The sequence below is a fragment of the Podarcis muralis genome, chromosome 8, assembly GCF_964188315.1.
Source record: "Podarcis muralis chromosome 8, rPodMur119.hap1.1, whole genome shotgun sequence".
Lineage (NCBI taxonomy): Eukaryota > Metazoa > Chordata > Lepidosauria > Squamata > Lacertidae > Podarcis > Podarcis muralis.
In genome coordinates, this window is record NC_135662.1 from 65,425,646 (window position 1) to 65,452,644 (window position 26,999).

A 26,999-nucleotide genomic window follows, 5' to 3' on the forward strand; every position below is an offset into this window, starting at 1 on the left:
TACCCAAGTTGAGGCTCGAACCCACGACCCTCAAGAGTCTAGTGCTCCACCAACTGAGCTATGGGTACCAGTGCGTGGCTGCAAAGCGCAGTCCTGCCCTAGCCCCCTTGAATCCCGTAGGACTTCTCTCCATCTGGATAAGATTATTGCAGCCATAGGTGGTGGACGGAAGGCCATATAGCGACGGGTTCAGGATACGGACCATTTGCCAAGCAATCCACACACCCCACCCCCGCCTCTCGAGTTATCTCGGTGGTGTGAGGGCTTAACTGGCCTGTGGGTCCTCTTCCAGAGCTTGTTCTAAAGCGTCGTCTCCTCTCCCTCTCGCAGCCCTTTTTGCAAGTTGAATCGCTTTTCTACCCCTTCCGGCGGCTCCGCTCCGCTTCCCTTATCGCTGCTAGTCGAGATCGCGTTCGTTGTCTTTTATGAATGAAGTGCATTTCGTAGTACTCCGGGGAGACCGCGTGGCGTGGCAGGCAGGTGCGGGAGAGAGGTGTGGGTCTGATCCTGGCCCAAGAAGAGGTGATGCCGAACCACGAGGCTGAGACTTCTTCTGTGCCGTGACGGGGGAAAAGGTGGCTAAAGATTTGGCTCCTGGCCTGTCGTTTCCCTCTTTCTTTTTGGTCTGTTCTGTAAAAAGGAGGGAGGCGGGCGATGTTTTTGGGAAGCAAATTACCCACCGGATTCCTAGTCCTTTCTGTTAAGGCCTGCCCAAGCGAGGTTTCTCACCCCACAACTTCTGCAGGCTGCAGAAGTTAAGGCTCCGGGTGATATTTCTTTTATTTCTGAGCGCAACCCGAGAGCCACGTTCTTTCGCGAGCCTAGTCCATTCCGATTGATCGACGGGGAGGTTATACGACGTTCCGTCATATAACAATTGTTACTGTCCAGCGCATTTGGCTTTCTCTTCCTTTACCCCGAAAAGTGCCCTGTAAGCTGACTTTGCCAGGATGTGATCGAGTCCCACCCGAAAATAGCGACCGCCTGGAAGCGCTCCCGCAGCTAGGAGACTTCAGCCCTGTCTAATGCTCTGTGCAAATATTCCGCAAAGATACTCTTTCCTCTGACCCTAGCCACACACTTCACCTAGAAAGAGGGAGCAGCTAAGATTGCAATCCTAAACACACTTACGAGGGAGTAACACCCATTTACCCTTCCCAGCAGTGCATAATGTGCAGAGGATTCCACTTCACGACTGTAGCCCAGCGCGCACTTACTCGAAAGTAAGCCCCACCAAGCACAGAGGGGTTTTACTTCAGAATAAATATGCCTGCACGTTGACACTGACCCTAAGCATGTTTACTCCAGAGTGAGCCACACTGAGTTCAGTGGGACTTAGCGCCTTGCAAGTATGTTTAGTTCTGCAGTTTTAGTTTCCGCAGGTTTGGTCTACGGCACAGCCGCATGGATCTAAAAATCCCTTTAGCATAAGAAAGTTGGCTCTATTATACTGAGCAAGTTTTCGAACCGCACAGCGCTCGCCTTCCGGAAGGGAAAGGAAAATGATGTGCTCCCCCAAAACTTGCTGCAAGTTTAGACCAATTCAGTAAGGAAAAGCCTGCTATTGGTCTCTGTAGGGGACAGTTTCTCTTCTGACGCTGCAGTCTTTCAGAAGTGCTTTTTAAAAAAATCAACTTGGTGATGCCTTAGAGGGGAACAGGCGTGATTGGTCATCGCGAGCTTCCCTGGACCAGAGCTGCTTTCTGGCCCAGGAAAACGCACGAGAACAAATTAAAAAATTATTTTGTTTTTATTTATTAGATTTCTAAACCGCTCTTCGTCCTAAGAGCTCACCTCGGACTCGGAGGTGGTAGGAGGTTTTTGTCTTTGCTAGGACAGACTTCGACGCTGCTGCCTGATCTTAATGGAGATCCAGTGATTCCAGAACTGTCCTTTGATTCTCAGACTCTGCATTTAAGACCCTGGTAACTTTGAGGACCTTCCTATTTACTCTCATATCAAGCTAATCATGCTCTTTAGATCAGCAGCAGCAGTGGTGGGTGGGTAAATAGTATTCGAATATATCTATATTTCGCTCGATTGCTTTAGATGATTAAGACATCGGTAGGGGTCTCGCGCAGCTGGAAGAGTGGAAAATTTGTTGGAAGGGGCGCTGTCCCTCCAGCCCCCAGACCCATTCGCATATGGGTGAGCTGCCATATGGGGTGGGTGAACCCTAGAGGAAGGTAACTGAAGCTATTGTTGGGAGAAGCTATAGGCAACGTAAGTTACGGTGATATGAAGGCAGGCAGGCAAGTATTCATTTAGCTATCCTCTCCTAAAGCTAGATAGAGCCTCCGGGATCAGAGGCAATGTATCTGGCTGCAAGAGGGCGAGCAGCAGGGGAGGTTTCTAGGAAGCTGGCTTATACCGAGTCAGACCAGTAGTCCATCTAACTCACTGGGGCACGATCCGGATGTTGCTGGACTCCAGCTCCCAATAGCACAAGTCACAGAGTCTCAGGATTGCAGCGTTGGGAGGGACCCCGAGCGAGGATCATCTAGTCCAACCCACTGCAATGCAGGCACATTTCACCCCGAGTGGGGCTCAAACCCACGATCCCTGAGATGAAGAGTCGCAATGCTCTACCAACCGGAGGTAGATCCCCCTCCTCCTCTCCTCGTTGTTTTAGGCAGGGTCCTTTTGCATCTTACCAGGGGATTCGAACTGGTAATCATGCATTACTGGGGGGGTTGGACTAGATGCCCCCTGAGGTCCCTTCCAACTCTACAATTCTGTGATTCTGTGCACTCTTCCACTGATCTATGGCCCTTTCCTCGTTGCATTCATGCCTCCCTTTTGTGCTTCCTGCAAGTGTGTGGATAGCTGCTGTGGGAGGCAGGATACCGTGCCGACTTTGGGTCTGATCCTGCACGGCTTACTCTCAGGTTCTACTCTCTTTATGCATAACTGATGGGTGCAGTCGGTTGAACCCCACGTCTTCTGAGAAACGTACTAAAAAGGTGTGTTGGGTGTGTTGGTTCACAGGAGGCAGCCATGTAGACCGCAGCCTCCTGGGCCACGGCAGAACAAGCAACAGAAGTGACTGGGACAGCTCAGTCGTTAGAGCACTGAACTCTCCATCTCGCGGTCGTGGGTTCGAGTTCGGAAAGATTCCTGCATTTGCAAGGGGCTGGACTAGATATCCCTCTGGGGTCGCTTCCCAACTCCACAATTCTGTGATTCTAAGGTTGAAAGAGGAACGGGAGCAGTTTAAGGCTTGACTACGACTTCAGGTCGAGTACAAACTTTGCCCGCAGCACAAGAGAACCAAAGTATATTCTGAGACCAATCGAGGCAGCTGTTGAATTTCAACGGTTTTTTTTTTGCCAGCTTTGAAGAGGAGACGGAAAAAGGAACCCACCCCCCGAATTTGGGGACTCGGGTTCTCTGAAAGCAGAATGTGGGTTGTGCAAAGCTCAAGGAAGGATGCGAGGGAGGGAGAAAGTATATGCGGGTCTCGGTCATCTCGTGGGAATGGCCACCGTTTGGAGAGGGAAAGCAAACAGTTCATAGAATCATGGAAGAGTTGGAAGGGACCTCAAGGGCCATCTAGCCCAACCCCCCTGCAATGCAGGAATGAAGAGGAGGTGATTCTTGTTTTGGGGATGGGGTGGGGGGCGCAGCAAGCGCCAGGTCTCCCGGGAAAAGGGCCTGGCGAATGAAAGAAGCGGGAGAGCAGATGATACTTAGCGCATGACTATCCCTGTAGCTCATATGCATTTCAACCTACGAGATTTTAGTTTATAGAAGGGCATGAACCCCTGTCCAGGCACTTTGCCGGGAGCTTCCCGTCGAAATTTCGACGGGAGGCGGGAGGACAAGAGCAGGAGGGAAGAAGGAGCGAGAGCAAGTGATGGATGTGCGCAAATACAATCCTGCCTCCGCCGGGGGTCTATGATTACCCATTTATTCCAATTCAATGAATGCCTCTGCTTAATAGAATACATTCACTTTTACTATACATTCTATATTCCCTTTTTAAACTTCAACCACCTCTGCTTCCCTATAGGAAGGCAGCACCCACCCGTTGGTAATAATATTTATTTGCATGTAGATAATTAAATGTAGCCGCCGATCTCTGTAAGGCATTGCACCCTCCACCAGCAGTGCAGTTCCAGAAGGAAGCCCCATTGAGTCCAATGGCACTGAAAGTGAGTCTGGGTTTGTGCCTTTCCTTGTGTAAGTCTCCTGCGGCCCACACGTAAGCACTGCGGTGTGCGCAGCGTTTATTTATAGTGCTTAGCTTCGTGGTTCAGTAAGTATGCTTGTGTTTTGGTGTAAATAATGTTTATATACATACCGATCGTCTTATTTTTTTTGGGGGGGGGATGTGCATGTGTGGCTTTTCAAAGCACTTTCTCTGCCACTGACAAGGCTTTGCTTCGGTAATCGCCCTTTGGGATATTCGTTAATGTAGAATTTGTGCAGGTGTGCTTGTTTACCGTTGATCTCTATGGGTGAAAACCTGCTTTGGGGTGGGAAGACCTCGTTGCTTAAGGGCAGTAGCAAAGGCTTGATGTCTTCAATCGCAGCACCAGAATTTCTGCAGATCCTGCCTTGAGTGGTTACATAATACCCACAATGTATTTCAATGTCGAAACAACTCCCATCGATTTTCAGCGTGGCTGGAAGATGTCCGGCAGTAGCAGCCTAGCCGCGCGATCCTCTTACCACTGGGTAGCTCCGTTTGGTTAGAGCATGGTGCTGATAATACCAAGATCGCGGGTATGGGACAGCTGCATATTCCTGCCTCGCAGGGGGTTGGACTAGATGATCCTCAAGCTCCCTTCCAACTCTTTGATTCTAGGTTTACTCGCAAGCCCCGCGAACATAGCTGTCAACCTTTCCCCTTTTTTAAGGGAAATTCCCTTATTCCGAATAGGATTCCTCGCAAGAAAAAAGTTGACAGCTATGCCCGCGAAGCTCGAAGACACTGACTCGCAGGCTGCGATCCTACACACATTTACTAGGGAGCTGCTTAAACAAACCCTGCGCGCGACTTACTGCCGAATAAATGGGCACAGGATTGCGCTGGAGCAGGCCGATCCTATGCACGTTTACTCGGAAATCACGCCCCCAAGGGGGCGCCAGTGGCCTCGCACCCCGTGGGAGCCCAAAGCATGGCGCTGAGTGCTTTAGAAGCTTTTGACTGCTTCCAAGTCGGCGAGGGGCCAAATAGTACTGTTTGAGCGCAGCTGCGCCAACGCGCGCCGCGATCCTCGCCGGGGCACCTTTTCCTAGGGCTAGCCCGAGAAAACGCGCCCAAGAGCCGCGGCGGAGGCGGCGCGTCTAGCCACTGGCGCAGCGCCATCCCCCGCGTCCTGGATCGGCGGGCGCCCCTCGTGCCGCGCGGGCGGGAGTCCCGCCGAGCCGGGGCGGCCGCGGGTTTGTGAGCCAGCGCTTCAGGGGCGGCTGAGAGGAAATGTGTCACGAGGGCGAAGCGGCTGCTCGGAGCCGAGTCCCCTCTCGGCCTCCTCTGGGCCGGGGCGCGCGGGCGGGAATGACGGTAACAGGGCCAGCCGCGTTGGCGAGCGAATGTGAGGAGTTTCCTGCGGAGAGTCCGCGGCGTGGGTGGGAAAGCGAAGGGGGAAAGGCCTCGGCGCGGGGTTTGAACAGAGAGAGGAAGGAGGCAGAGAGAGAGAGAAGGACGGCGGCCGGGGAGAGAGTGGAAGGGGCTTGTGTGAGTATGAGGCGAGGTCCGGCTCGTGCCAGCCGCGAGGAAGCCCAGAATAGAGGAAGGAAGCGGGGACGGAGGAGCGTCTGCAGGAGAGGGAAGGCGACAGGGAAGTGGGAGCTGGGTGAGGCGCGGCTTTGGGCCATGTGGGTTGCCTGTCAGGGAAAAAAACAACACCAAAGACGGCTCTGAGGGAGGAGGAGGGCACAAAACGAAGCAGGCACACACAGAGAGAAAGATAATTCGGCGTGTGCTCCGAGGAGGAGCCGGTCAGGGCGAAGTGTGACCAGGAGGGCGGAAGGGAGGGGTGGAAAAACGTCGAAGGTGAGGCGACGGCTTCGGCCGGCAGCTTCCTCAGGGGCAGCAGACACCCCTCCCCCCTTTCTATGGTGGGGAGGGCGGCACCATTTTGTGGCTCGCCTCAGGGGCCGCTCTGAGGTGTTTGCGAGGAGAGGAGGTGCGCGCGAGGGAGACGCGGCATAAGCAGGGGCTACTCTGTGTTGGCGCCAAAGGAGCGAACGGTCTGCTCCCTCGTGAAACGGGTCTCTCTCACACACACTCTGGATACCAGGAGTGCTAACTTGACCCCACGACCGTAGGCGCCGTGAAGGTTGCCCGGCCCCTTCATGGGAAATTAGGTGGGTGCTTGGGAGCCAGCCGTGATGGCCACCGGCGCCGCCGACCTTCGCTTGCCCGCTAGCAAAAGGTGGGCGTGGAGAACAAGTTCGCGCTTCTCCCGCTAAACTTGCGGAGTGGCGCGTTCTGTGGGCTCGAGAGAAAGGAGAGCCCGGAGTCGCTGAAGCGCGCGCGCGCGTGTCTGGCGCGTGGCACGTGACCCTTCTCCCTCCCATCAGCAGGGGAGGCGCCGGAGCAGGCGACGTCGGCTGGGCGCGTGGCATGAACCTGGAGGGCGAGCGCGGCATCCACAGCACCAGCGAGGGCGGCGGCGGCGGGATGAGCTCGGTGAGCTGCGGCAACGGGAAACTCCGCCAGTGGCTGATCGAGCAGATTGACAGCGGCAAGTACCCGGGCCTGGTGTGGGAGAACGACGAGAAGAGCATCTTCCGCATCCCCTGGAAGCACGCGGGCAAGCAGGACTACAATCGAGAGGAGGACGCCGCTCTTTTCAAGGTAAGGGGTTCAGAAGCCCCAGTTCAGGCGCGCGCCAGATTTCGCGATCCAGTGGCTTGGATCTCAGCCAGAGGCGAAGGGGCTGTTTGCATTTCCTTGCGCAAGTTTGGCTCCAGTCTCCCATCAGAAGCAAAGTGTACATTTACTTGGAAATGGCCCGTGCTTTTAAGTGGAACTGGTTCCAGATTTAGGGTCAGGTGCAGTTAGATGATTTAGGACCATTGGGTAAGGTACATGGAATTGGCTATTTTATCTTGTCAACAGTCTGCAAGGTAGATCGGACTGGAAGACAGGTTTGGCTGAGGCCACTCAGTGAACTTCCTGGCTGATCTGGGATATGAACCTAGAGCTCATTGGTCCAACTCCACCCTCTGTCCACTTTCATCCACACTGGCAAATCCCACAAAGGCGCAGGGTCCTTTAGCTTGTAACAAGTGAAAGTACATTTTCCCTAGCAGTAGAGGCACACCTGTGACTAGTTAAAGAAATATGAGATGTTCCCTAAACTGTGTGTAGACTGAAGAAACCAAGAGGTAGCTTGGACTCTGCCCCTATTAGAATCGCTGGACAGTGGAATTAGGAGGGTCATTTATTTTAGGGCACTTCTTTTCTCTGACTTTAAGAGAGAAATTGAATGATCACCAATCAATGATGGAATCATCTTTTCTACCCAACTAGCATCCTAGATGCTTCTGAATTAAAATGCCAGCCAAGCTCCTTTCCTGTCACACTTGAAAGAGTCCTTCCATGTTCCACAATTCCCTCTTCCTTATTTGATTAACTACCCCAAGGCATGACTCTTTATGGCTGCAATGATGCTCCGAGTTGCACAAACTTGCATTCTGTAGACATCAATGGAACTTGTGTACAATTTTGAACAGGATTGCAGCCTTGGTCATTAAACTTCAGCAAGCACCATAATAACTGTTTAGCAAGACTTCCTTTCTAAAACTCCTTCTGTTGATTGTTATTGAATAGCATTACCTGGAGCAACACTGTTCCATTTCTGCTAAAATGAATGTAGCTAATTACTTTTAATAGTAACTCATTTTTAAAAGCAACCATTCGCGCTACTGGTTGAATCCACAAGCAACGCCTTCCCTTCCCTCCTTAATTACTCAGCCTTAATGTTAAACGTTGGTATGGCTTTCTTAGCTTTTGTACTGAACTCATACTGTGACATGTCTTTTTAAAAAGCCATCTCTTGACTTGAAAATAGTTTTTACCTTTTAGCTACCTGCAGATTCCAGTGACTAGACTGGACTTGGCAGAAGTTATTTCCACCTCAGCATGATACGAAACAAGAGTTCATAACTCCTGACTACAGTGGTACCTCGGGTTACAGACGCTTCAGGTTACAGACTCTGCTAACCCAGAAATAGTACCTTGGGTTAAGAACTTTGCTTCAGGATGAGAACAGAAATCGTGCTCCGGCGGCGCGGCAGCAGTGGGAGGCCCCATTAACTAAAGTGGTGATTCAGGTTAAGAACAGTTTCAGGTTAAGAATGAACCTCCGGAACAAATTAAGTACTTAACCCGAGGTACCACTGTACAGCACATCCAAAGGGTCACACACAGATTCCACATCCCAATTATGAAAGATTGAGTGTTTTTACATCCTTGCTCCCATCGTGTGCTGTCTGCAAGCAGGGCTCTTATTGAACTCTGCGCCACATAGAATGAAAAGACTAGAAGAAGTTGAGACCGCATCTGCCACCATAGCTGCATTAGTATTATTTATATAGTCAGAGAGACCATAGCTGAGTGGTAAAGCATCTACTTTGCATGCAGAAGGTTCCTGGTTTGATCTCTGACATCTCAAAGTAGGGCTGGGGGAGACAGCAGATGGACCAATGAGTCTGACTTTGGTTAAAATACCTAAGGTCCTAAAAAATCCGCCATTCCTTCTGCCTGCATAGAATCGCTGACATCTTTCTGAGAGCCAGTGTGAAATAGTGGTTAGAGCATTGGACTAGACACATGTTCGCATCTCTGCTCAGGCCTGAAACTTAACTGGGTGACTTTGGGCTAATCACACTCTCTCGGTCCAACCTACCTCACAGGGTTGTTGTGAAGATAATACAGAGAAGGGGAGGACTGTGTCCTTGAGCTCCTTGGAGGAACAAGGCGGGATAAAAATGTGTTAATAAATACATGAAAACAGGAAGGCTTATAGGTGGTGAACTGCAGCCTGATTTATATATCTATTATAATACTGCACCCCTGCTTTCTCCACTCACCAACTGCCTGCCATTCCCTCATTAACCTCTTAGACTTTGAGCTTCCCACCTCATGCTCACTTTTTCACCTTCCCAATCTCACTTCTGTCTTCTATTGTGCAGTTCCGCTTTGCACCCATTTTCACCTTCACCTCCCCTTCCTTTTGTGCAACAATCTCCCCTTGCACACAAACCACTTGCATGGTAACATTCTGCATCCTTCCCCCCCCCACATCGCAACCTTTTCATCTTCTGCCCAGTTACGAAGCTGTTGTTGTTTAGTCCTTTAGTCGTGTCCGATTCTTCGTGACCCCCTGGACCAGAGCATGCCAGGCACTCCTGTCTTCCACTGCCTCCCGCAGTTTGGTCAAACTCATGCTGGTAGCTTCGAGAACACTGTCCAACCATCTCGTCCTCTGCTGTCCCCTTCTCCTTGTGCCCTCCATCTTTCCCAACATCAGGGTCTTTTCCAGGGAGTCTTCTCTTCTCATGAGGTGGCCAAAGTATTGGAGCCTCAGCTTCACGATCTGTCCTTCCAGTGAGCACTCAGGGCTGATTTCCTGCAGAATGGATACGTTTGATCTTCTTGCAGTCCATGGGACTCTCAAGAGTCTTATGAAGCTACCCCCCTCCTATTCTGCAGACTTTTAATGACCCTATTTACATCTTCAACCCCATTCCCATTCCTCTCATACCCTCCATCTGCATCCCAGCTATCACCTTCACTCCTTTTTCCCTGCCACCCTCCTCCTCACTTTTCTCAACTCTTCCTTGCACACAGAGCACTTCATTTTCATGCTTCCTCTCTCCTATTCTAAACCCCCTTTGCACAGGGCTCTGTGATCTTTCTTTCTCTCACATGAAGCAGCTGAAGAATGGATGGGGGAGAAGTTTGAGTACAGCGAGAAGGGAGATACGCTGAAAGGGGGGGGAGCGGCTGTTTTAAACAGTGGCAGTAGTTTGAGTAAAGTGGGGAGTGTATAGAAACTGAGAGGAAAATGGTGATTTTAAACAACAACAGTAAAGCAGGGATGGAGTGACAGTGAGGGTATTCTTTTTTAAAACAAACAATTTTTAACAAGAAGAAATAGCAGAGATGGGTACAACACAAAAGATAACAGCAAAAAGAAAACACAACAGGGCATTTCCAAATTCCCTTCTTCATGTACTCAAATATTGCTTTAAAATGCCATTGTGGTGTAGTGGTTAAGAGCGGTAGTCTTGTAATCTGGGGAACCGTGTTCGCGTCTCCGCTGCTCCACATGCAGCTGCTGGGTGACCTTGGGCCAGTCACACTTCTCTGAAGTCTCTCAGCCCCACTCACCTCACAGAGTGTTTGTTGTGGGGGAGGAAGGGAAAGGAGATTGTTAGCCGCTGTGAGACTCCTTAGGGTAGTGATAAAGCGGGATATCAAATCCAAACTCTTCTCTTCTTCTTCTACTACTTCCTCCCCCACATTGTCTTCCTCCCCCACCCGCTTGCTCTGCTCAAACTTTTGCCTTTCTTTAAAATCACAACTTTGTCCCTCTCAGTGTTCCTCCACCCATGCTTTACTGAAACTTCTGCTGTTGTTTAAAGCACCCACCTTTCCTTACTTTCAGTGTCTCTCCTTTCATGCTGTACTCAAACTTCTCTGTCTTCCATTCCGCAGCTGCCTCAGGCTAGAGAGATAAAGGACACTGATTCCTCAAATATTCCAAAGTATCTTTATACAATGCCACTGTTTAAAATTGCTTTCCCCCCTCTCAGTGTCCCTCCAAGCTATCCCACCATGACCTCATGCAAATTCAGAATTGTGATGCAGCACTACAGATCCTTCAATGGATTACATTTTTATTATATAAAAATTACACACGGACACACACACACACATTTTATACACTATTGTTCTAAGCTGCCCTGTGCTCCATACTGGAGAAACAGTGGGATAGAAACTATGAAATAAAACATGTCGTGTCTACTCCATGCTGTTTTGCAGTGAACTAAAATAGCACAGGGACGCGGGTGGCGCTGTGGGTTAAAGCCTCAGCGCCTAGGACTTGCCGATCGAAAGGTTGGCGGTTCGAATCCCCGCGGCGGGGTGCGCTCCTGTCGCTCAGTCCCAGCGCCTGCCAACCTAGCAGTTCGAAAGCACCCCCGGGTGCAAGTAGATAAATAGGGACCGCTTACTAGCGGGAAGGTAAACAGCGTTCCGTGTGCTGCGCTGGCTCACCAGATGCAGCTTTGTCACGCTGGCCACGTGACCCGGAAGTGTCTGCGGACAGCGCTGGCCCCCGGCCTATAGAGTGAGATGGGCACACAACCCTAGAGTCTGTCAAGACTGGCCCGTATGGGCAGGGGTACCTTTACCTTTACCTTTAAAATAGCACAGGGACGTGGGTAGCGCTGTGGGTTAAGCCACAGAGCCTAGGGCTTGCTGATCAGAAGGTCAGCGGTTCAATTCCCCGCGATGGGGTGAGCTCCAGTTGCTCGGTCCCAGCTCCTGCCAACCTAGCAGTTCGAAAGCACGTCAAAGTGCAAGTAGATAAATAGGTACCCCTCCGGTGGGAAGGTAAATGGCGTTTCCATGTGCTGCTCTGGTTTGCCAGAAGCGGCTTAGTCATGCTGGTCACATGACCTGGAAGCTCCCTCGGCCAATAAAGTGAGATGAGCACTGCAACCCCAGAGTCGGTCATGACTGGACCTAATGGTCAGGGGTCCCTTTACCTTTACTAAAATAGCACAGAGCCTTTGCAAATGGCACAGGGTCTATATACTTCCTGTAGAACTGAAATATCTACTATGAATCTAGAATGACATCTAGTTCTTTTACTGCAGTCTTCTCTGCTGGGTCCTGAAAAACTGCATTGTGTTGGGAATTTGGTTTGTAGCTGAACTATGCCTAGGGAAGTGAAAATCCTATAGTGGCAGGGGAAAAGCTAGTGATAGTCCCATCAGAGAACTTCCATTATGAACACATGTATCGTGCTATTTATATTGTTGAGTATAGGTATGTTTAAAGGAGTTTTTAAAAACAAGATGTTAACCACCATCAATATTTCCAGGCTTGGGCTCTGTTTAAAGGGAAGTTCAGAGAAGGCATTGATAAGCCGGATCCCCCCACCTGGAAAACAAGACTGCGGTGTGCTTTGAACAAGAGCAATGACTTTGAAGAACTTGTTGAAAGAAGCCAGCTGGATATATCAGACCCCTATAAAGTGTACAGAATAGTACCAGAAGGAGCAAAGAAAGGTAAGCTTGCATTATACAAAACAGTCCCATTTATTGAGATGGTGCTGGGGTGGGGATATACAACAGCACTATAATTACTTTAAGCAATGAAGTTTGGTGAATTAAAAATCTAATGCTTGTTTATGTAGGTTTACAATAGAAGCACCTAGGGTTCAAATAACTGATGCAGTTCTGCCTGATTCTGTAAGCAAATAAATTATACAATTCGGGTGTTTTGCATGTATGTTGTCTTTTATCCTGATAAAGTTTTCCAATGACAGATTTCTATATTGATCCCCTATCTGTATAGCGTACCAAGAAACCTAATGGCTATGAAGTAGACTGAAGCAATAACAATGCCATTTTTAATGTTGAAGCTACTTTTCTCACAAGGTTCTTCAAGATACACATGCGTAAATCTCCCTGTTTTATATACACAGGAGCAAAACAGCTTAGCATGGAAGATCCCCAAATGATTATGAATAATACTTACACCATGAACTCGTCTTACTCTGCACTACCACCTCAGGTATGTCTAAATACATATATATATATATAATATGGATGTATTTTAGCTTTGATGTCAAATGATGAAGATGTACTGATACCATTGCTGTTTCATTCCTTGATCTAGTGTGAGATTGAAAAAGAGTACCAAAGAGTACAACTACAACTTAAGGAATGTTCTCAAAGAGTTCATAGGTGTTGCAGTGATTCGATATTTTTTTTGAACCCATACTATTAGCTCTTATTACATTTCATATCTGTTTCATCATTTGCTGTCCAAGTATTAATCTTCATACATTTCAAATATTTACACCGCCCTGTAAATGTCATTTTAAAAAATTTAATTAACAACGCTGGCTGTGCACCAATGCATCAGTTTTGTGTGCGCTTCCTCTTCCAAGGGGACCTTGGGTGCTGTATCTTCATTATTTGCAGGGGAGAACCTAAGGATCAGTGGTGAAACAGATCTTTTGTGTGCATAGAGTCCCATGTTCTGCCCCCTGGCACCTGTACTCAAATAATCTCTGGTAGCAGGCTTTGGAGAGAACACTGCGCAAGACTCTGGAGAGCATTTTGTGTTTGGACATTTTGAGGATGGGATGTAGAAATGAGGATGGGTGGGAAAGCTGAAGATTCTGTCTGCAATTGACTATAACTTATATGGGGACACGGGTGGCGCTGTGGGTTAAACCACAGAGCCTAGGACTTGCCAATCAGAAGGTTGGTGGATCGAATCCCCGTGATGGGGTGACATCCCTTTGCTTGGTCCCTGCTCCTGCCAACCTAGCAGTTTGAAAGCACATCAGAGTGCAAGTAGATAAATAGGTATCGCTCCGGCGGGAAGGTAAATGGCATTTCCGTGCGCTGCTCTGGTTCACCAGAAGCGGCTTAGTCATGTTGGCCACATGACCCGGAAGCTGTACGCCAGCTCTCCCGGCCAGTAAAGCGAGATGAGCACCACACCCCCAGAGTCGTCCGCGACTGGACCTAATGGTCAGGGGTCCCTTTAATTTAAAACCATTATGTGATGTGTGGGACACCACAGACTGACCCTGCACACTTTATTCATGGCTAAGTAACTGGTTTGACAGCACTGGAAGGACCACACAGCTGCTTTGAGAGCTCATTGGTCGGAGGACCTTTCTTCTCCTGCAGCATATGAAAACATTACTTTTGTCTGAAGTTGTGAGGATCACAACTATTCTGAGATCTTGGACCCCTACTCAGACCTGTTTGCCTGACTTGCATGCCGTATCTGTCAATGCCTCCCCCGTCCTCTTTTGTTATTTTGTATTATTGGTTTTGGCCACACATACCTGCTTTCTGCAAAATGGCATTGTGAATTGACATACTTTGCTGATGTGTTTTCTTTCTCCTTCTTAGAACTGTGATGGTAAACCTTTTTTTAAAAAGTGCATTAAAAAACACCACCACATTATGTAATATTTCGTTAAACATGCAGGTGCCAAGCTACATGGTGTCTCATGACCGTAATTGGAGGGACTATATGCCGGAGCAGTCACACCCCGATATCTCCTACCAGTGTGCAAGTGTTCCTTTTGCAGCTCGCAACCACCATTGGCAAAGCCCAGCATGTCAGAACGGTAAGAAGATTCCAGTGTTTATAGACAGAGCTGTATCTGGTGGTTATTTAAATTGCGAAAGAAGTTGTGGTTCCTGACCCAGTGGCTGTGTCCATGTGGTTGTGAATAAGGTGTAAAGTGGATTTCCTCATTCATTTCATTAGAAGACACTGCTCAGTATATCCAGCACTTTGTGTATGTAAACATCCCCTCTTTGTTGAAATGAATGGGGAAACCTTGGGAAGTGGGAAAACTCTATATGTGCATTCCACTGTTGGAAGAAAGTACAATGGTATGAATGAGATTAGGCAGCCAAAAGTAAGGACTTTAAAATGTCATTTAAAGGATAGGCAAGCACTTGCAAGAGCCCTCTCACTGAAATCAATTGGACTTGCAGAAGTGGTTAACTTTGGAGCATGTTCTAAAGTTCCATTACAATGAGCACTCAGTATAAGAAAACGGTGCAATCTCCACAGGACTGTGGAGTGCTTTCACTTTGAGGATTCAGAATAACGGACCAGGCAAAGTAGGTAAGTCAAATGGGCCTATTTCTGATGGTGCACATAATGAAAGCTTTTCAGTGTTGACAAAACTGATGTTATTCTGCAGCATAAGAGCCAACTCCTAGGGGCTGAGGTCTCTTTGACTCCCCAAAATAAAATATTTCAGGAGGCCAGGGCCCTCCAGATTTCATGGGCATTGCCATTCAAATGGGGTGTGTGCACCGCATCATGTGATCAATTATGTAGGGTGGGGCTTACCTGCATCCTCCTGTATTTTAGCCAGGTTGGCACCCCTGTTCTGCAGAGTGGGGTCACCAACGTGGCACATGCAAGCACACATGTGCCCACAGTATATTTCCTGGTGCCCACAGTAACCCCTCCTCACATCACACCCATTGTAGTCAGGCCGAAAGAAGACTTCTTTCCTTTCTGTTGCAACCCAAAAAAATCACCCTCCCCTCCTGCAATTAGTTTTTTAAAAAATAAAATAAAATACTATGATAGAAGGCTTTCCCCAAGCCTAATTGCCTGTGTGTGTGTGTGAGAGAGAGATATATAACCTCCTGGAGTGGGTTAACCAGTTCCTGCTCAGCCGCACTCTCCAGGAAGATGACGCCCCTCCCCTTGCCAAAAACAAATTATGCTTGCAAAAAGGCTGAACACTGTTCCAAGCCAAAGTGTTGGAGGGTAGATGGGGTTGTGAATGGATGGTTGTGGGGCATGTATATATGCATGGCTATGGGGTGTGCATAGAATCATAGAATTGTGGGGCTGGAAGGGACCGTGAGAGTCCTCTAGTCCAACGCCCTGCAATTCTGAAATCTTTTGCCCAGCGTCAGGCTCGAACCCATGGCCCTGATGTTAAGAGTTTCATGCTGTACCAAATGAACTATGCCAGCTGCCTGTGTGGTTGCAGTGCGGTGCCAATGCCTATTACTCAGGTTTCCAAAATTGGCAATCTCTGCTCCAAGTGCTTCATAAACATGGAATGTGTTCAGTGAAGCCTGTCAAATAAAAGCATATTGCTTTATTAATTTTTGGCTTCCCTCTTGCACCTACTAGCCCATGAGTGAATCTGGCTGATTTCAACGCAATACAAAGATACATTATAAATGAACAGATATTTAAGGCACAATGATACACCCCCAAGTCAACCCCTTCTCTAAGTCCTATTGATTTCTCTGGGAGAGTTTATCACTTAGATGCTTATGCATCTCTTTCAATCCCAACCATGAATCATTAAAGCTGAATGCCTGAAGAACCCCCTTGAGGTTTTCCTAGCTCTGTGACATCACAAAGCCAGCTGATCCTATGCAAAGTAGGTTTTAGTTTTAAACTTGCACAACTGGGCATTCTTGCTTTTCTTTTTCTTTTTCAGTGCTTAGCCTAAGAAGGACAAGTAGAATTGGATGCAATCTAGTGAAAGCATTTCATACTGCTCCCAATGCTGTATAAATGTTAAATCCGCCTTCACGCTAAGGCTGAAAGCCTGTGTGATGTAGTAATTAGAGGGCTGAACTAGGATCAGAGTAGCCCAGGTTCAAATTCCCATTCCACCAGAAAATTTACTGGGTGACGTTGGACCAGTCTCTATCTCCCAGCTTGGCCTGCCTCATAGCAGTGCTGCCAATTCCAGGGGGCCACGGGGGCCCAGGCACCCACAATTTTATTTTGCTGTGGGTGGCCAGCCTCTGCCCCCTGCCCATGTGGCCTGCTGCCTTGCCTCTGGTGCTGTGGCACTGCAGCAGCAACTGGCCCTGTGCTTTGCCGCAGGGTCTCTGTTGGGGCCCATTGCAGCTGCAGACATGCTTCCAGAGTGCAACTACTGCTGCAGCAGGCCCCAACAGAGGCCCTGTGACAAAGGTGCAGGCCTTGGCCCAGTTGCCACTGCGGCAGCAGAGCGCACATGCGCCATAACATTGCATTGCGATATGGCATCACAGCATCACATTATGACATCACAGTGTGCATCCGCTGGGCACCCACAGTCTGGGGCCCGAGTTGGCACTACTTCCCCATAAGGTTATGAGAATAAAGTGGATAGAACCACATGTGCCACTTTGAGCACCTTGGAGGAGCGAGATACTAAACACATTTACAGTCGTACCTCAGGTTAAGTACTTAATTCGTTCCGGAGGTCTGTTCTTAACCTGAAACTGTTCTTAACCTGAAGCACCACTTTAGCTAATGGGGCCTCCTGCTGCTGCCGCGCCGCCGGAGCAGGATTTCTGTTCTCATCCTGAAGCAAAGTTCTTAATCTGAAGCACTATTTCTGGGTTAGCGGAGTCTGTAACCTGAAGCGTATGTAACCTGAAGCGTATGTAACCCGAGGTACCACTGTACTAGAAAATAAGCCCCTGAAGTCAATCCCAGTGCCATGCCTCTTCTGGAGTCATGCAATGGTTTAAAGCAGCCTTTCTCAACCTGTGGGTCCCCAGATGTTGTTGAACTACAACTCCCATCACCCCTAGCTAGCAAGGCCAGAGCTCAGGGAGATGATGATGGGAGATGTAGTCCAACATCTGGGGACCCACAGACTGAGAACCGCTGGTTTAAAGCATCCATGAGGTACCACTTAGTGTGAGGAAGTACAGAAGCACCAAGGGATCCATCTCTGCAGCCAGACAAGGCCCTCCAAACTCAGCCAAAACACCCAGAGTCCAGGAGAAGGGAAGCATCTGCCAAGGTTTTCGTAAACTACCTGGGAGCGCTGCTGAAAGACAGCGTATAAACAAACAAACAAAATGTGTTCAGGTCGAAATGGAAGGGGAATTTATCAGACTGGATGGGGAAAGCCTTCAATGGATTTTGGACCTCTTGGCAGCATAGTTTGTGAACAGAAACTTTTTGTTTGTGAAAGCAGGTTGTCAGGTAACTGGAACCTTTTACGCTTGCGCGCCACCCGAGGCACAGACTCCTGGGATCCCAATAGAGCCGAGCATAAGGTCTGGTGAAGCTCTTCCATTGTCAGGTATATAAATAATTCAACAATTGGCAAGTAGCAATGAATTCATGAGAGCCCTCTCATAACTTTCACACACACACCCTTTCCCCGTGAGCTCAAATGAGAGGATAACTGTGAAATTTCCATCAATGTTTGGTTCTCTGATTTGGTTTAAAAAAATGTAAGGTGAATACAGGGTGTGCATACATGTTGGTTGTGCACATATATATGAAGTGTGGAGAATGTTCACAGACAACATGAACAAGGAATTTTGTGCAGTGCCCAGTCAATATGCGTTGAATTTTGGGCAATGCCTAGTGAATGTGCCCGGGTTCCACATGATGTTGGAAAAAGGTGGCCAAAGTCAATTAAGGTGGTGTGTTTATTGGCCAGTCAAAGCAGGAAGCAACCAGAGAGAGCTCCTCCTCAATAGAAGTTCCTATCTGTGGAGTTCTCTCCCAAGGATGACCTGTCTAGCACCAACCATGTTATCCTTTCAGTGTCAAGCAAAGGATCCCAGACACTTGAGTATATTTTCCTCTCTTTAGTTGGTTGTTATATATTTTATATTATTTTTGAAAACAGCTGTGGAAGTTCCACTGAAGAGCCGCATATAAATATTTAAATAAACAAAATTATCCTGTCGGGGACTATGTGGATTACCCAGGCGATCAGTGAAACATATGTGGAGGTGTTGCACATCAACCAGGCATTGAAGTACAACTGATCAGTTAATTTCCCCCCAAATCATTTGGCAACGACTCATACCGTCGGCTGTAACATTCCCTGTTGATTGTTTGGTAAACTTTCTCCATGCTGTCATGTGAGTGTACATTATGACTGATGTTCATGCACAACTACTAGTCAATTCCCATTAATGTACATGTTGACAAGAATTCCGTACCGCTTAAGCATTTGCACAAAGTTAATTTTAGTGGCGTGTTTGTAGATGTGTTATCTTGGTGTAAGGGTGGCTGATTTCACTAACTGTAGCTCTTGCTGCCCGTACCTACAGCACAGCAGCCATATTTATTACTTGTTCCAATGCTCCACCACCAAAAAAAAACACCAATGGAACAGCTACCTATCAGTTATCAAGTAGCCTGCCTTTTGACTTGGCCAACAAGTCATAGCTCAACTCAGTGAATCATAGGAATCACTATGCCAATATCCTCACAACCAGCATTTCCCCAGCTAATCTGCTGTGTGGCACAATCTTACACATGTTTAAGTCCCACTGTGCTTAATTTCCTAGCAAGTGTATTTAAAATTGTATATGCATTCTCAGGTTCAAAGTCTGCCACTGAAAAGTGGTTTGAAGCCACATCTCTGAGATGCTATGTGCAACTCAACCTCAATGCTTCTTAGCTTCCTCGTAGATGTTACATGACATGCCATTGTCTGGTGTCCAACGGTTAACAACAATTTTGCATAAATATGCTTTCAGATTGTCGACTGCACATCTGTCTATATTACCACGAAACTCTTGTGAAAGAAGTCACTACTTCAAGTCCTGAGGGGTGCAGAATATCTCATGGCCAAAGTTATGAGGTCAGCGGGCTGGACCAAGTTCTTTTCCCTTATCCAGAAGATCACAACCAGAGGAAAATAACTGAAAAATCCTTAAGCCACCTGGAAAGGGGAGTAATACTCTGGATGACACCTGACGGACTCTATGCTAAGAGACTTTGCCAAAGCAGGATCTATTGGGATGGGCCTCTGGCATTTTGCAACGACAGGCCTAACAAATTGGAAAGGGAGCAGACATGCAAACTTTTTGATACTCAGCAGTTTTTGTCAGGTATGTATATTACAGTCCTTGTAGGTTGTGTGATGCAAGCTTCTTCGTTTGTCATAGCAGTGGGTTTCAGAAGGAGTTGGATGCACATTCCCTCTATTTGACCATAGCATGAGCTGAAATATTACCTAATTTGCTAAAAATTTCTAATTAGCCTTCACTTGAGAAATGTAATGTCAACTCACCAGTTGTCCTACTGTCGGCTAATAATGCTCCTCACACACATTTTTTTGCCTGCTAGTCAGTGGTGCAATATTTCAGAAGGTTTTCCCCCCCTTATCTTATCTGCATTCTTAAATGCTCCTTTAGTCTTTGGTGTCCAGGGTGCTAACACTTACAGTTGTACAGTATGTATAACTTTTAGTATGTACAACACTGGCTGTTTTGCAATGAAAATAACATTGTGCAGCTTCAGGTTTTACTTTGGTGAGATCAAATGGGCTAATATAAACACATCTGCTTAATTAGAGACTGTGATATGTGGACTGGATATAGAAACATCTGGACTGAAATAAACATTTCTTATCTACAGCAAATTTGAAAGTGGAATATTTTAAGCAGATTATTTAGTGGTTTGGTTTTTTTAAAACAAAATGGAAGCACCATTTTATAGATTTTCCTTTTTGGATTCCAATAGTCTTTATTATAAAATCCCCATAAACCCCCAGTTATACAATTTTGAGTGAAAAAATTATAAATTGTAACTCCGCTAAAGGCATGTGGGAGACTTGTGTCTTCTCCATACATATTTTAGAGGTTCTCCTCTAAAATCTGGGGTCTTTTCTGAAGGCCAGCCAGCTCTGGTTTATCCCAGCTTGAGGGTAAATACAGACAACCATGGCATACCTGGAAGCACTCAATAAACTGGAAACAGTAACGTTCTGCCAAATTGAGAGAAATTTTATTATGCTTATGTACCTGATCGGAAAGATGGAGAAGTTTACAATTTTTAACATTGCTGGATAGGGTGCTGCAGATATGTACTGATTTGGATTCTAGATTTTGTTAGGTCTTTTGCCATCCTCATTGCCGCAGATTCTTTTGATCAGTAATATAGGCTGATTTTCCATGATATTTGTTTTTCTGCCATAGCTCTGAAGTTTAGTCCTACATAATAGCTTGAGTATTTTCTGTTGGCTTTCCAGAACTACAAGTATTTGCCCACCATGGGAGGCCGTTGCCTAGATTCCAGATTGTGTTGTGTTTCGGTGAAGAGTTTCCAGATCCACAAAGGCAAAGAAAACAAATTACAGCCCATGTAAGTATAAACGATTTGATTTGCTTGAAACTAGGGGCATGCAAATATATTAAAGGGGGTAAGGTGAATGCTTAAAGTGAATTAAGTTAATCCAATGTATTCAAATAAGGTTGAAAAGGAGCATTGAAATGAAAGGTAAATCACCACTCTTACAGCTAGGCAGTACAGTATATCTGAAACTTCCTTAAGTATGATAATCACCTGGAAATATGCAACACCAGTTTCTGAGTGATTCACATCTGTGATTACGCTTTTGATTTAAGCTAAACGTTACAACAATTCAAATATTCTGAAATTGGAAATCACAGTTTATTTCACAGTTTATTTCAATACCGCTAAATAAACTAGACATGAACTATAAAGAGGGGCCTTTTGGCTTGTCACCCATTGCGCCGTGTTGGTGTTTTTATAGGATTCTACAAAGCTGTAATAAATAATGCTTTGAGCACAGTGGATGAGTGGAAATCTCACCCCCTTACTTCCATAGTGATTCCCTCCTCCCACTTACCAAGTGCTTCCTGCATTCTGTGTCCTAATGCACGGCGGAAGCAGCAGGAGGCCCCATTAGCGAAAGTGGTACTTCAGGTTAAGAACAGTTTCAGGTTAAGAACGGATCTCCGGAACAAATTAAGTACGTAAACAGAGGTACCACTGTACACACATACTAGGAACAAGGCCCACAGAAATCAGCAGGACTTGTTTCTAAGAAACAGGCATGGCGCTGTCCAGCATTCTACTACAGTTTCATGTACACAGAAGCCTATACACATGTGCAAGCGCAGGCTTCAGAACATACCAGGTCTGAGATCCTTTATGTGTCTTGAACTAACATTGACCTAAAACATCTACTGCCTACCGTGAATGATGACAAAAATATATTTTCCCTTGCTGAACATGGCCTTTCTAAAAGTATGGAGCTCCTGCAGAGCCCTGGAGATAGCAAAAACTCCACACAGGCATACAAAGGGAGTGGCAGGGATGTTTGAAATGTTATTCCTCTTCACTATGTGAATTGCCTACTTGATCAGTTGCAATAAGAGCTAAATCTTCCTTACATTATCAACTTTTACAGTTGATTGTTGCAGCGGAAATTGTAAAAAAGAGAGAGAGAGAGAGAGAAAAGACCTGCAACCAAACATAGGGTGGTATCAAATCTATGAGTAAAATTATTTCTACCCACAATGGGATTTCCCCATTCCTTCCCCTGCACATGCCCAGCCCCCCCCCCAATATGCTCCAGAGAGAACAGATTTGGCGGGCAAAGGGGGGGGGAGGACAGGGGGGAGTCCCGTTGTGCAGGCAGAAGTCAATCCACTCATGCAAGGAGTCTCTCAGTGCTACGTTGACACACAGCTTTCAGGACAAAGTTACAGTGGTACCTCGAGTTAAGAACTTAATTCGCTCTGGAGGTCTGTTCTTAACCTGAAACTGTTCTTAACCTGAGGCACCACTTTAGCTAATGGGGCCTTGCGCTGCCGCCGTGCCACTGCCGTGCGATTTCTGTTCTCATCCTGAAGCAAAGTTCTTAATCCGAGGTACTATTTCTGGGTTAGCAGAGTCTGTAACCTGAAGCGTCTGTAACCTGAAGCGCCTGTAACCCCAGGTACCACTGTAACTCATATGATAATTGCAGGTATTACGCGTACTTCGAAACAACTTACGCTGAAGCTCAAAACATAGATTATCTTATTTCTCCAAGATTACCTTGGTCAAATAATGTGATCTTGTACAGCTAATTCTTCTGCTGAATGTTTCTTAGTATTGTTTATAATAGAACGCATAATTAACAACCTGATTCACAACCTAATTAAGCCATTTAGGCGACTGATGTTCTGGCTTAACAGCTTTGTGAATTATAGGCTAAATAGCCCTAAATAAAGGAGGATGAAAGGCGTTAGCTGTAAGGACACTGAAGCGTATGTAACCTGAGGTACCACTGTATATGATTGCTACTGTAAAGAAGCATGTGCTGATAAACTTCAGTATCTTCAGCAAGTCCATTGGAATTGATAAAACTAGATAGAACACAAATGAAATGCTTTCTAATGAGGAACTCCGTTGACTTGTCATGATTAATATATATATTCAATATGAATGAATCAGACCATCTGGCTATGTGTCCCATTAACTTTTCTATCTGTTAAGGTTGAGCCCATGTTTGCAAGGCAGCTATACTACTTTGCACAGCAAAACACCGGACCTTTTCTAAGAGGCTATGATATACCAGAACAAGTCACCAGTTCAGAAGACTACCATCGAGCTCTCCACCATTCCTCCGTTCCAGAATAAGCATGTGAAAATCGGTGCCTTGAAGCATCGTGTTGGATGTTATGCCTAATGCAAGAATCGTTGGTTCACAGCTACATGTTATAAGTAAATGCTTGGATTTCCCCTGGGAAAAGAACAACAACAACAATTAAGTTCAAAGAATGGTTGTGGTCAAGCCTAAAAATATATTACAATGGACACATGCTCTCCTCCCTCCTTTTTTTGGATTGCTGTACCTCAGATTCTAACACTGGGGTTAGCGGTGGAAACTGACAAAATACTTCCTATGTTTACATGTTCTTAAAGGGAGGCAGTGTCTTATAGATGACTTGAACTTATTTCAGACTCTTAATTATTTATTTGATTAGATATCTCAGGGCAAGAATTCCTAGACCGAAGCAGCAGCTTACTTAAGATATAAGGGGGTACACAAAAGCACATTATTCAACGAAATGGAATTATTCTGTAATTTTTATAAGTATACTATTTCAAAAACATCTATATAGTCTTTAAAGAAAGTTGCAGTGTACAGGTGTAATGTTGTGTGTTTTTTTAAGAACTATAATTTCTGACATTTTTTCACGTTTTTAAAAAATGTATATTGTCGCTCTTTTGAAAAATGGACATGCGCAGCACATTCTGCATCAGGATTATTCCTAGGATAAATGTTTTATTATCATGCTATGTTATTTATGCCATTATATGTCATTTTCATAGAGCTCATTTAATGCTTAGTAAGCAGTCAAAGCTTCTTTCCAATAACTGCTGGATTTGCTGTGGAATCCTATACATGCCTACTGGGAGTTCAGTAGTACCTGCTCCCAGGGTACTTATGTATAGTCCTGCAGCCTCAGGCATTTTAAAAAAACAATTACCAAAGAGTGAAACACATGTTTGCACAGGATTTAAGACGAATCAGTGTAAATCTATATACAAACCGATTGTGAACTCACAAGCGCACTATAGTTTAATATGAGCCATCTAAGCACTCAAAACAGTTTTTGGACAGATTCACAATTGACTTTATTGTCAGAATTATTTCTTCTGAGTGATAATGTTGACAGACATTGGCACTCATTCAGGACAGAGTCAAGTGCTCCGGTTACATAAGTAACTATGTGACCTTTTTTAATATTAAAATTTATTGAATTTCAAAAAAGCAAAACAAAAAGACACAAATCAACTTCAACACACACTTTCCTTAATGTTTTGACTTCCCACCCTTACCTCCATGTTGTTTTTATTTCCATCACTATTTTAATTTTAAAAGTAAAGGAAGGACTGAAATTTCAGGTTATTGGTTATTTGCTTGATCAGACATGTCAGTATCAAAGCAGCATATTCTAATGAATCATAGGAAATAGTCATCAAGATCCCTTCCTTCCTTAAAAACTATTTGTAGGTGTGTGTTTTTTCCTGCATTGAAGTATTAAAATTAAAAATGTGTTCTACTTGAATTTCTAATCAGGGACAAATTGTATATTTTTATACAATTGGCAGAAGACCCATGTTCTAACCCCCCCATCCCCCGAATTTATACATCTTAAAGATGCATGATGCCTTGGGATATAATATCCATTTCCTTCTCCTAAATAGCTAGTCCCATCACCTGGCACATTTTTTCCTGATGTATTTAGGCTGCAATCCTTATCATGCTTACTACAGAGTAAGGTCCATTGACATTGCGGGACTTACTTCTGAGTAAACATGCCTATGACTGTACTATTAATCTTATTCAGCTTGAAAAATTGATAGGCGCTGTATAGATGTTTGGTTCTTTTCAGACATATACATTTGTGGTGTTGATCCATTCAGCAAACAAGCACGTTCTCTCTCTTTCTCTCTCTCATGTGTGACAGACCTTTTTTTTTTGCTTGCAGCCCCCTCCCCTTTATTTTGTTAGTTGTATAAAGAAATGTTATTTCTGAATTCCACTTATGAAATGCAGCTTGTGTTTAGTTTTCAAAGGCTTGATGACTACATCTTTTTCTCATACAAGGCAATGTGAGATCTATGTTTATAGCACACTGGTTCATAATTCATTACTTGGAGGACAGTCCTATTGATTTGAATAGAACATATTTCCAAGTGGTACAGAATGCACTTCAGTGGCAACTATGGAATAAATGTATATATAAATGGAAAACGCTGGTGCGTGCTGTGAACTACTTCAGACTGGATTCGAACACTTTTATCTAAGGTGGCATACAGGTTTCCATAGCATGAGCATTTTGTGTGTGCGTGTTTTCTCCTACAGATAAGGAACTGAAGCAACTTTCAACTGAATGGACACTCTTGCTGTTTTTTAAAGCGGGTTCTTTTTAAAAAGGTGAAATCCCCCCCCCCCCCGTAGTAGAAAAGAATGGGAAAGATGGCCAACTGAACTAGTAGCGTTCAGTTTGCTGTCCAGTACATCTTTCAAATGACTTTTACAGGCATAAGAACTCAGACCTGAGCTATGGGAGGAAAGAGCAGTAATTTTGATTTCCAAGATATTTCTGTATACAGCCTAGTCTTCACTATCAGGAGTTGCAAAGGTTACCAAGAACCAAATTGTGTTTTGAATATCCAAGGCAGAAGGGAGTGCTTTTTCCTACTGATTCATTTATGCAAATTGAGCTTTTGCAGTTTCTTTATCTTATGGGGTATTTTTAGCATTGGAAGGAAGCTCAACGTTAGCAAATTGTTTTAGGATTGCCAATACTTTTTGGGGGAAATGTATGGAAACCACAGTTGGAAATGGCTTTGGCAAATGTGATATATGCAAATAGCTGTGTCCCAGAATCCAGAAAAGTGATACCTGTATTATTTCAATGGGCTGCAATATTCGTTTGTATTTAAACACAAATGAACTTTGGAAGACTGCAGTTTTGAGCCAAGGAATCTATTTTCTGCTTACTATTTTCAAGCAAAACCACCCTTTTCCAACTGCCCTACCCACACTGTTCCACATATGTGCCCTGCTTCTATGTGAAACACACTGGGGAGAAAAGACACTGGGGAGAAGGAATTTTGAGCAGAAAAAGTGATGCCAAAAAAAGGGATGAGAAACTCTGTTTGCATTCACCCACCCTCGGTTCAAAATCTGCTCATCAATTTGAAGTTGCTTGCCAATTAAAAGAGGTCAGGGTGATATAACAGACCTTTCTGTGTAATGTTGAGTTTGCCCTTAAGCAAAAGCTTAAATCTCAAAATTATTTGGGTTTGGTTGGATCATGCCTTCTGTATTGTCTTGAGGTGCAGTGTTTACAATTTCTAACCACATTTCTTTTTTAAGCAAGTTCCATAGCTCTTAAACGAAACTTCCTTTTTTTAAGTATTTGGGATCACAGGTGTGCTCAGAGTATTTAGTTTCAAGCTTTTATTTTGTCTAGTTTCTGCAGGAGCAGCCGAGGAAGGTTATAATAGAACAGATAGAATTACTGGATCAAGTTGGTTATGAATACAGTGGTACCTTGGTTTAAGAACAGTCTGGTTTAAGAACAATTTGGTTTACAAACTCTGCAAAACTGGGAATAGTGTCTTGGTCTGAGAACTTTATCTCGGTCTAAGAATGGAATCTGAACAGTGGAAGGGCACTGGCGGCGGGAGGCCTCATTAGGGAAAGCGCGCCTCAGTTTAAGAACATTTTCGCTTTAAGAACGGACTTCCGGAATGGATTAAGTTTGTAAACCGAGGTACCACTGTATTGGCTAGTAGTAGAACAGAGCTATAAATGTACTATTAATAGTGGAAAAAAGAAAGCTGGATTTTTGAGACATTGTTTGAAATGTAATATTGTAAAATAAAGTGATGAATTTTTAGTCTCTTTCCCAGTGTTGCTTTCAAACACATCAATGGCTAAAAGGGGGTGGGGGCTTCTGAACAACTTCCTGTTTCTGTTCAAATTCTGCTTATATCC

At 45.5% G+C, this 26,999-nt stretch overlaps 1 protein-coding gene across 1 annotated transcript; it reads left to right on the plus strand.

Annotated features, from left to right (window-relative positions):
- The first annotated feature begins 6,359 nt into the window (after window positions 1-6,359).
- On the plus strand, window positions 6,360-26,885 carry IRF4 (interferon regulatory factor 4). Its single transcript, XM_028737848.2, has 8 exons — window positions 6,360-6,808; window positions 12,072-12,258; window positions 12,678-12,766; window positions 14,207-14,348; window positions 17,694-17,801; window positions 19,222-19,575; window positions 20,718-20,830; window positions 22,976-26,885. The coding sequence occupies exons 1-8, from the start codon at window positions 6,575-6,577 to the stop codon at window positions 23,117-23,119; spliced, it is 1,371 nt and encodes a 456-aa protein (XP_028593681.2). The 5' UTR covers window positions 6,360-6,574; the 3' UTR covers window positions 23,120-26,885.
- Window positions 26,886-26,999: the final 114 nt, after the last annotated feature.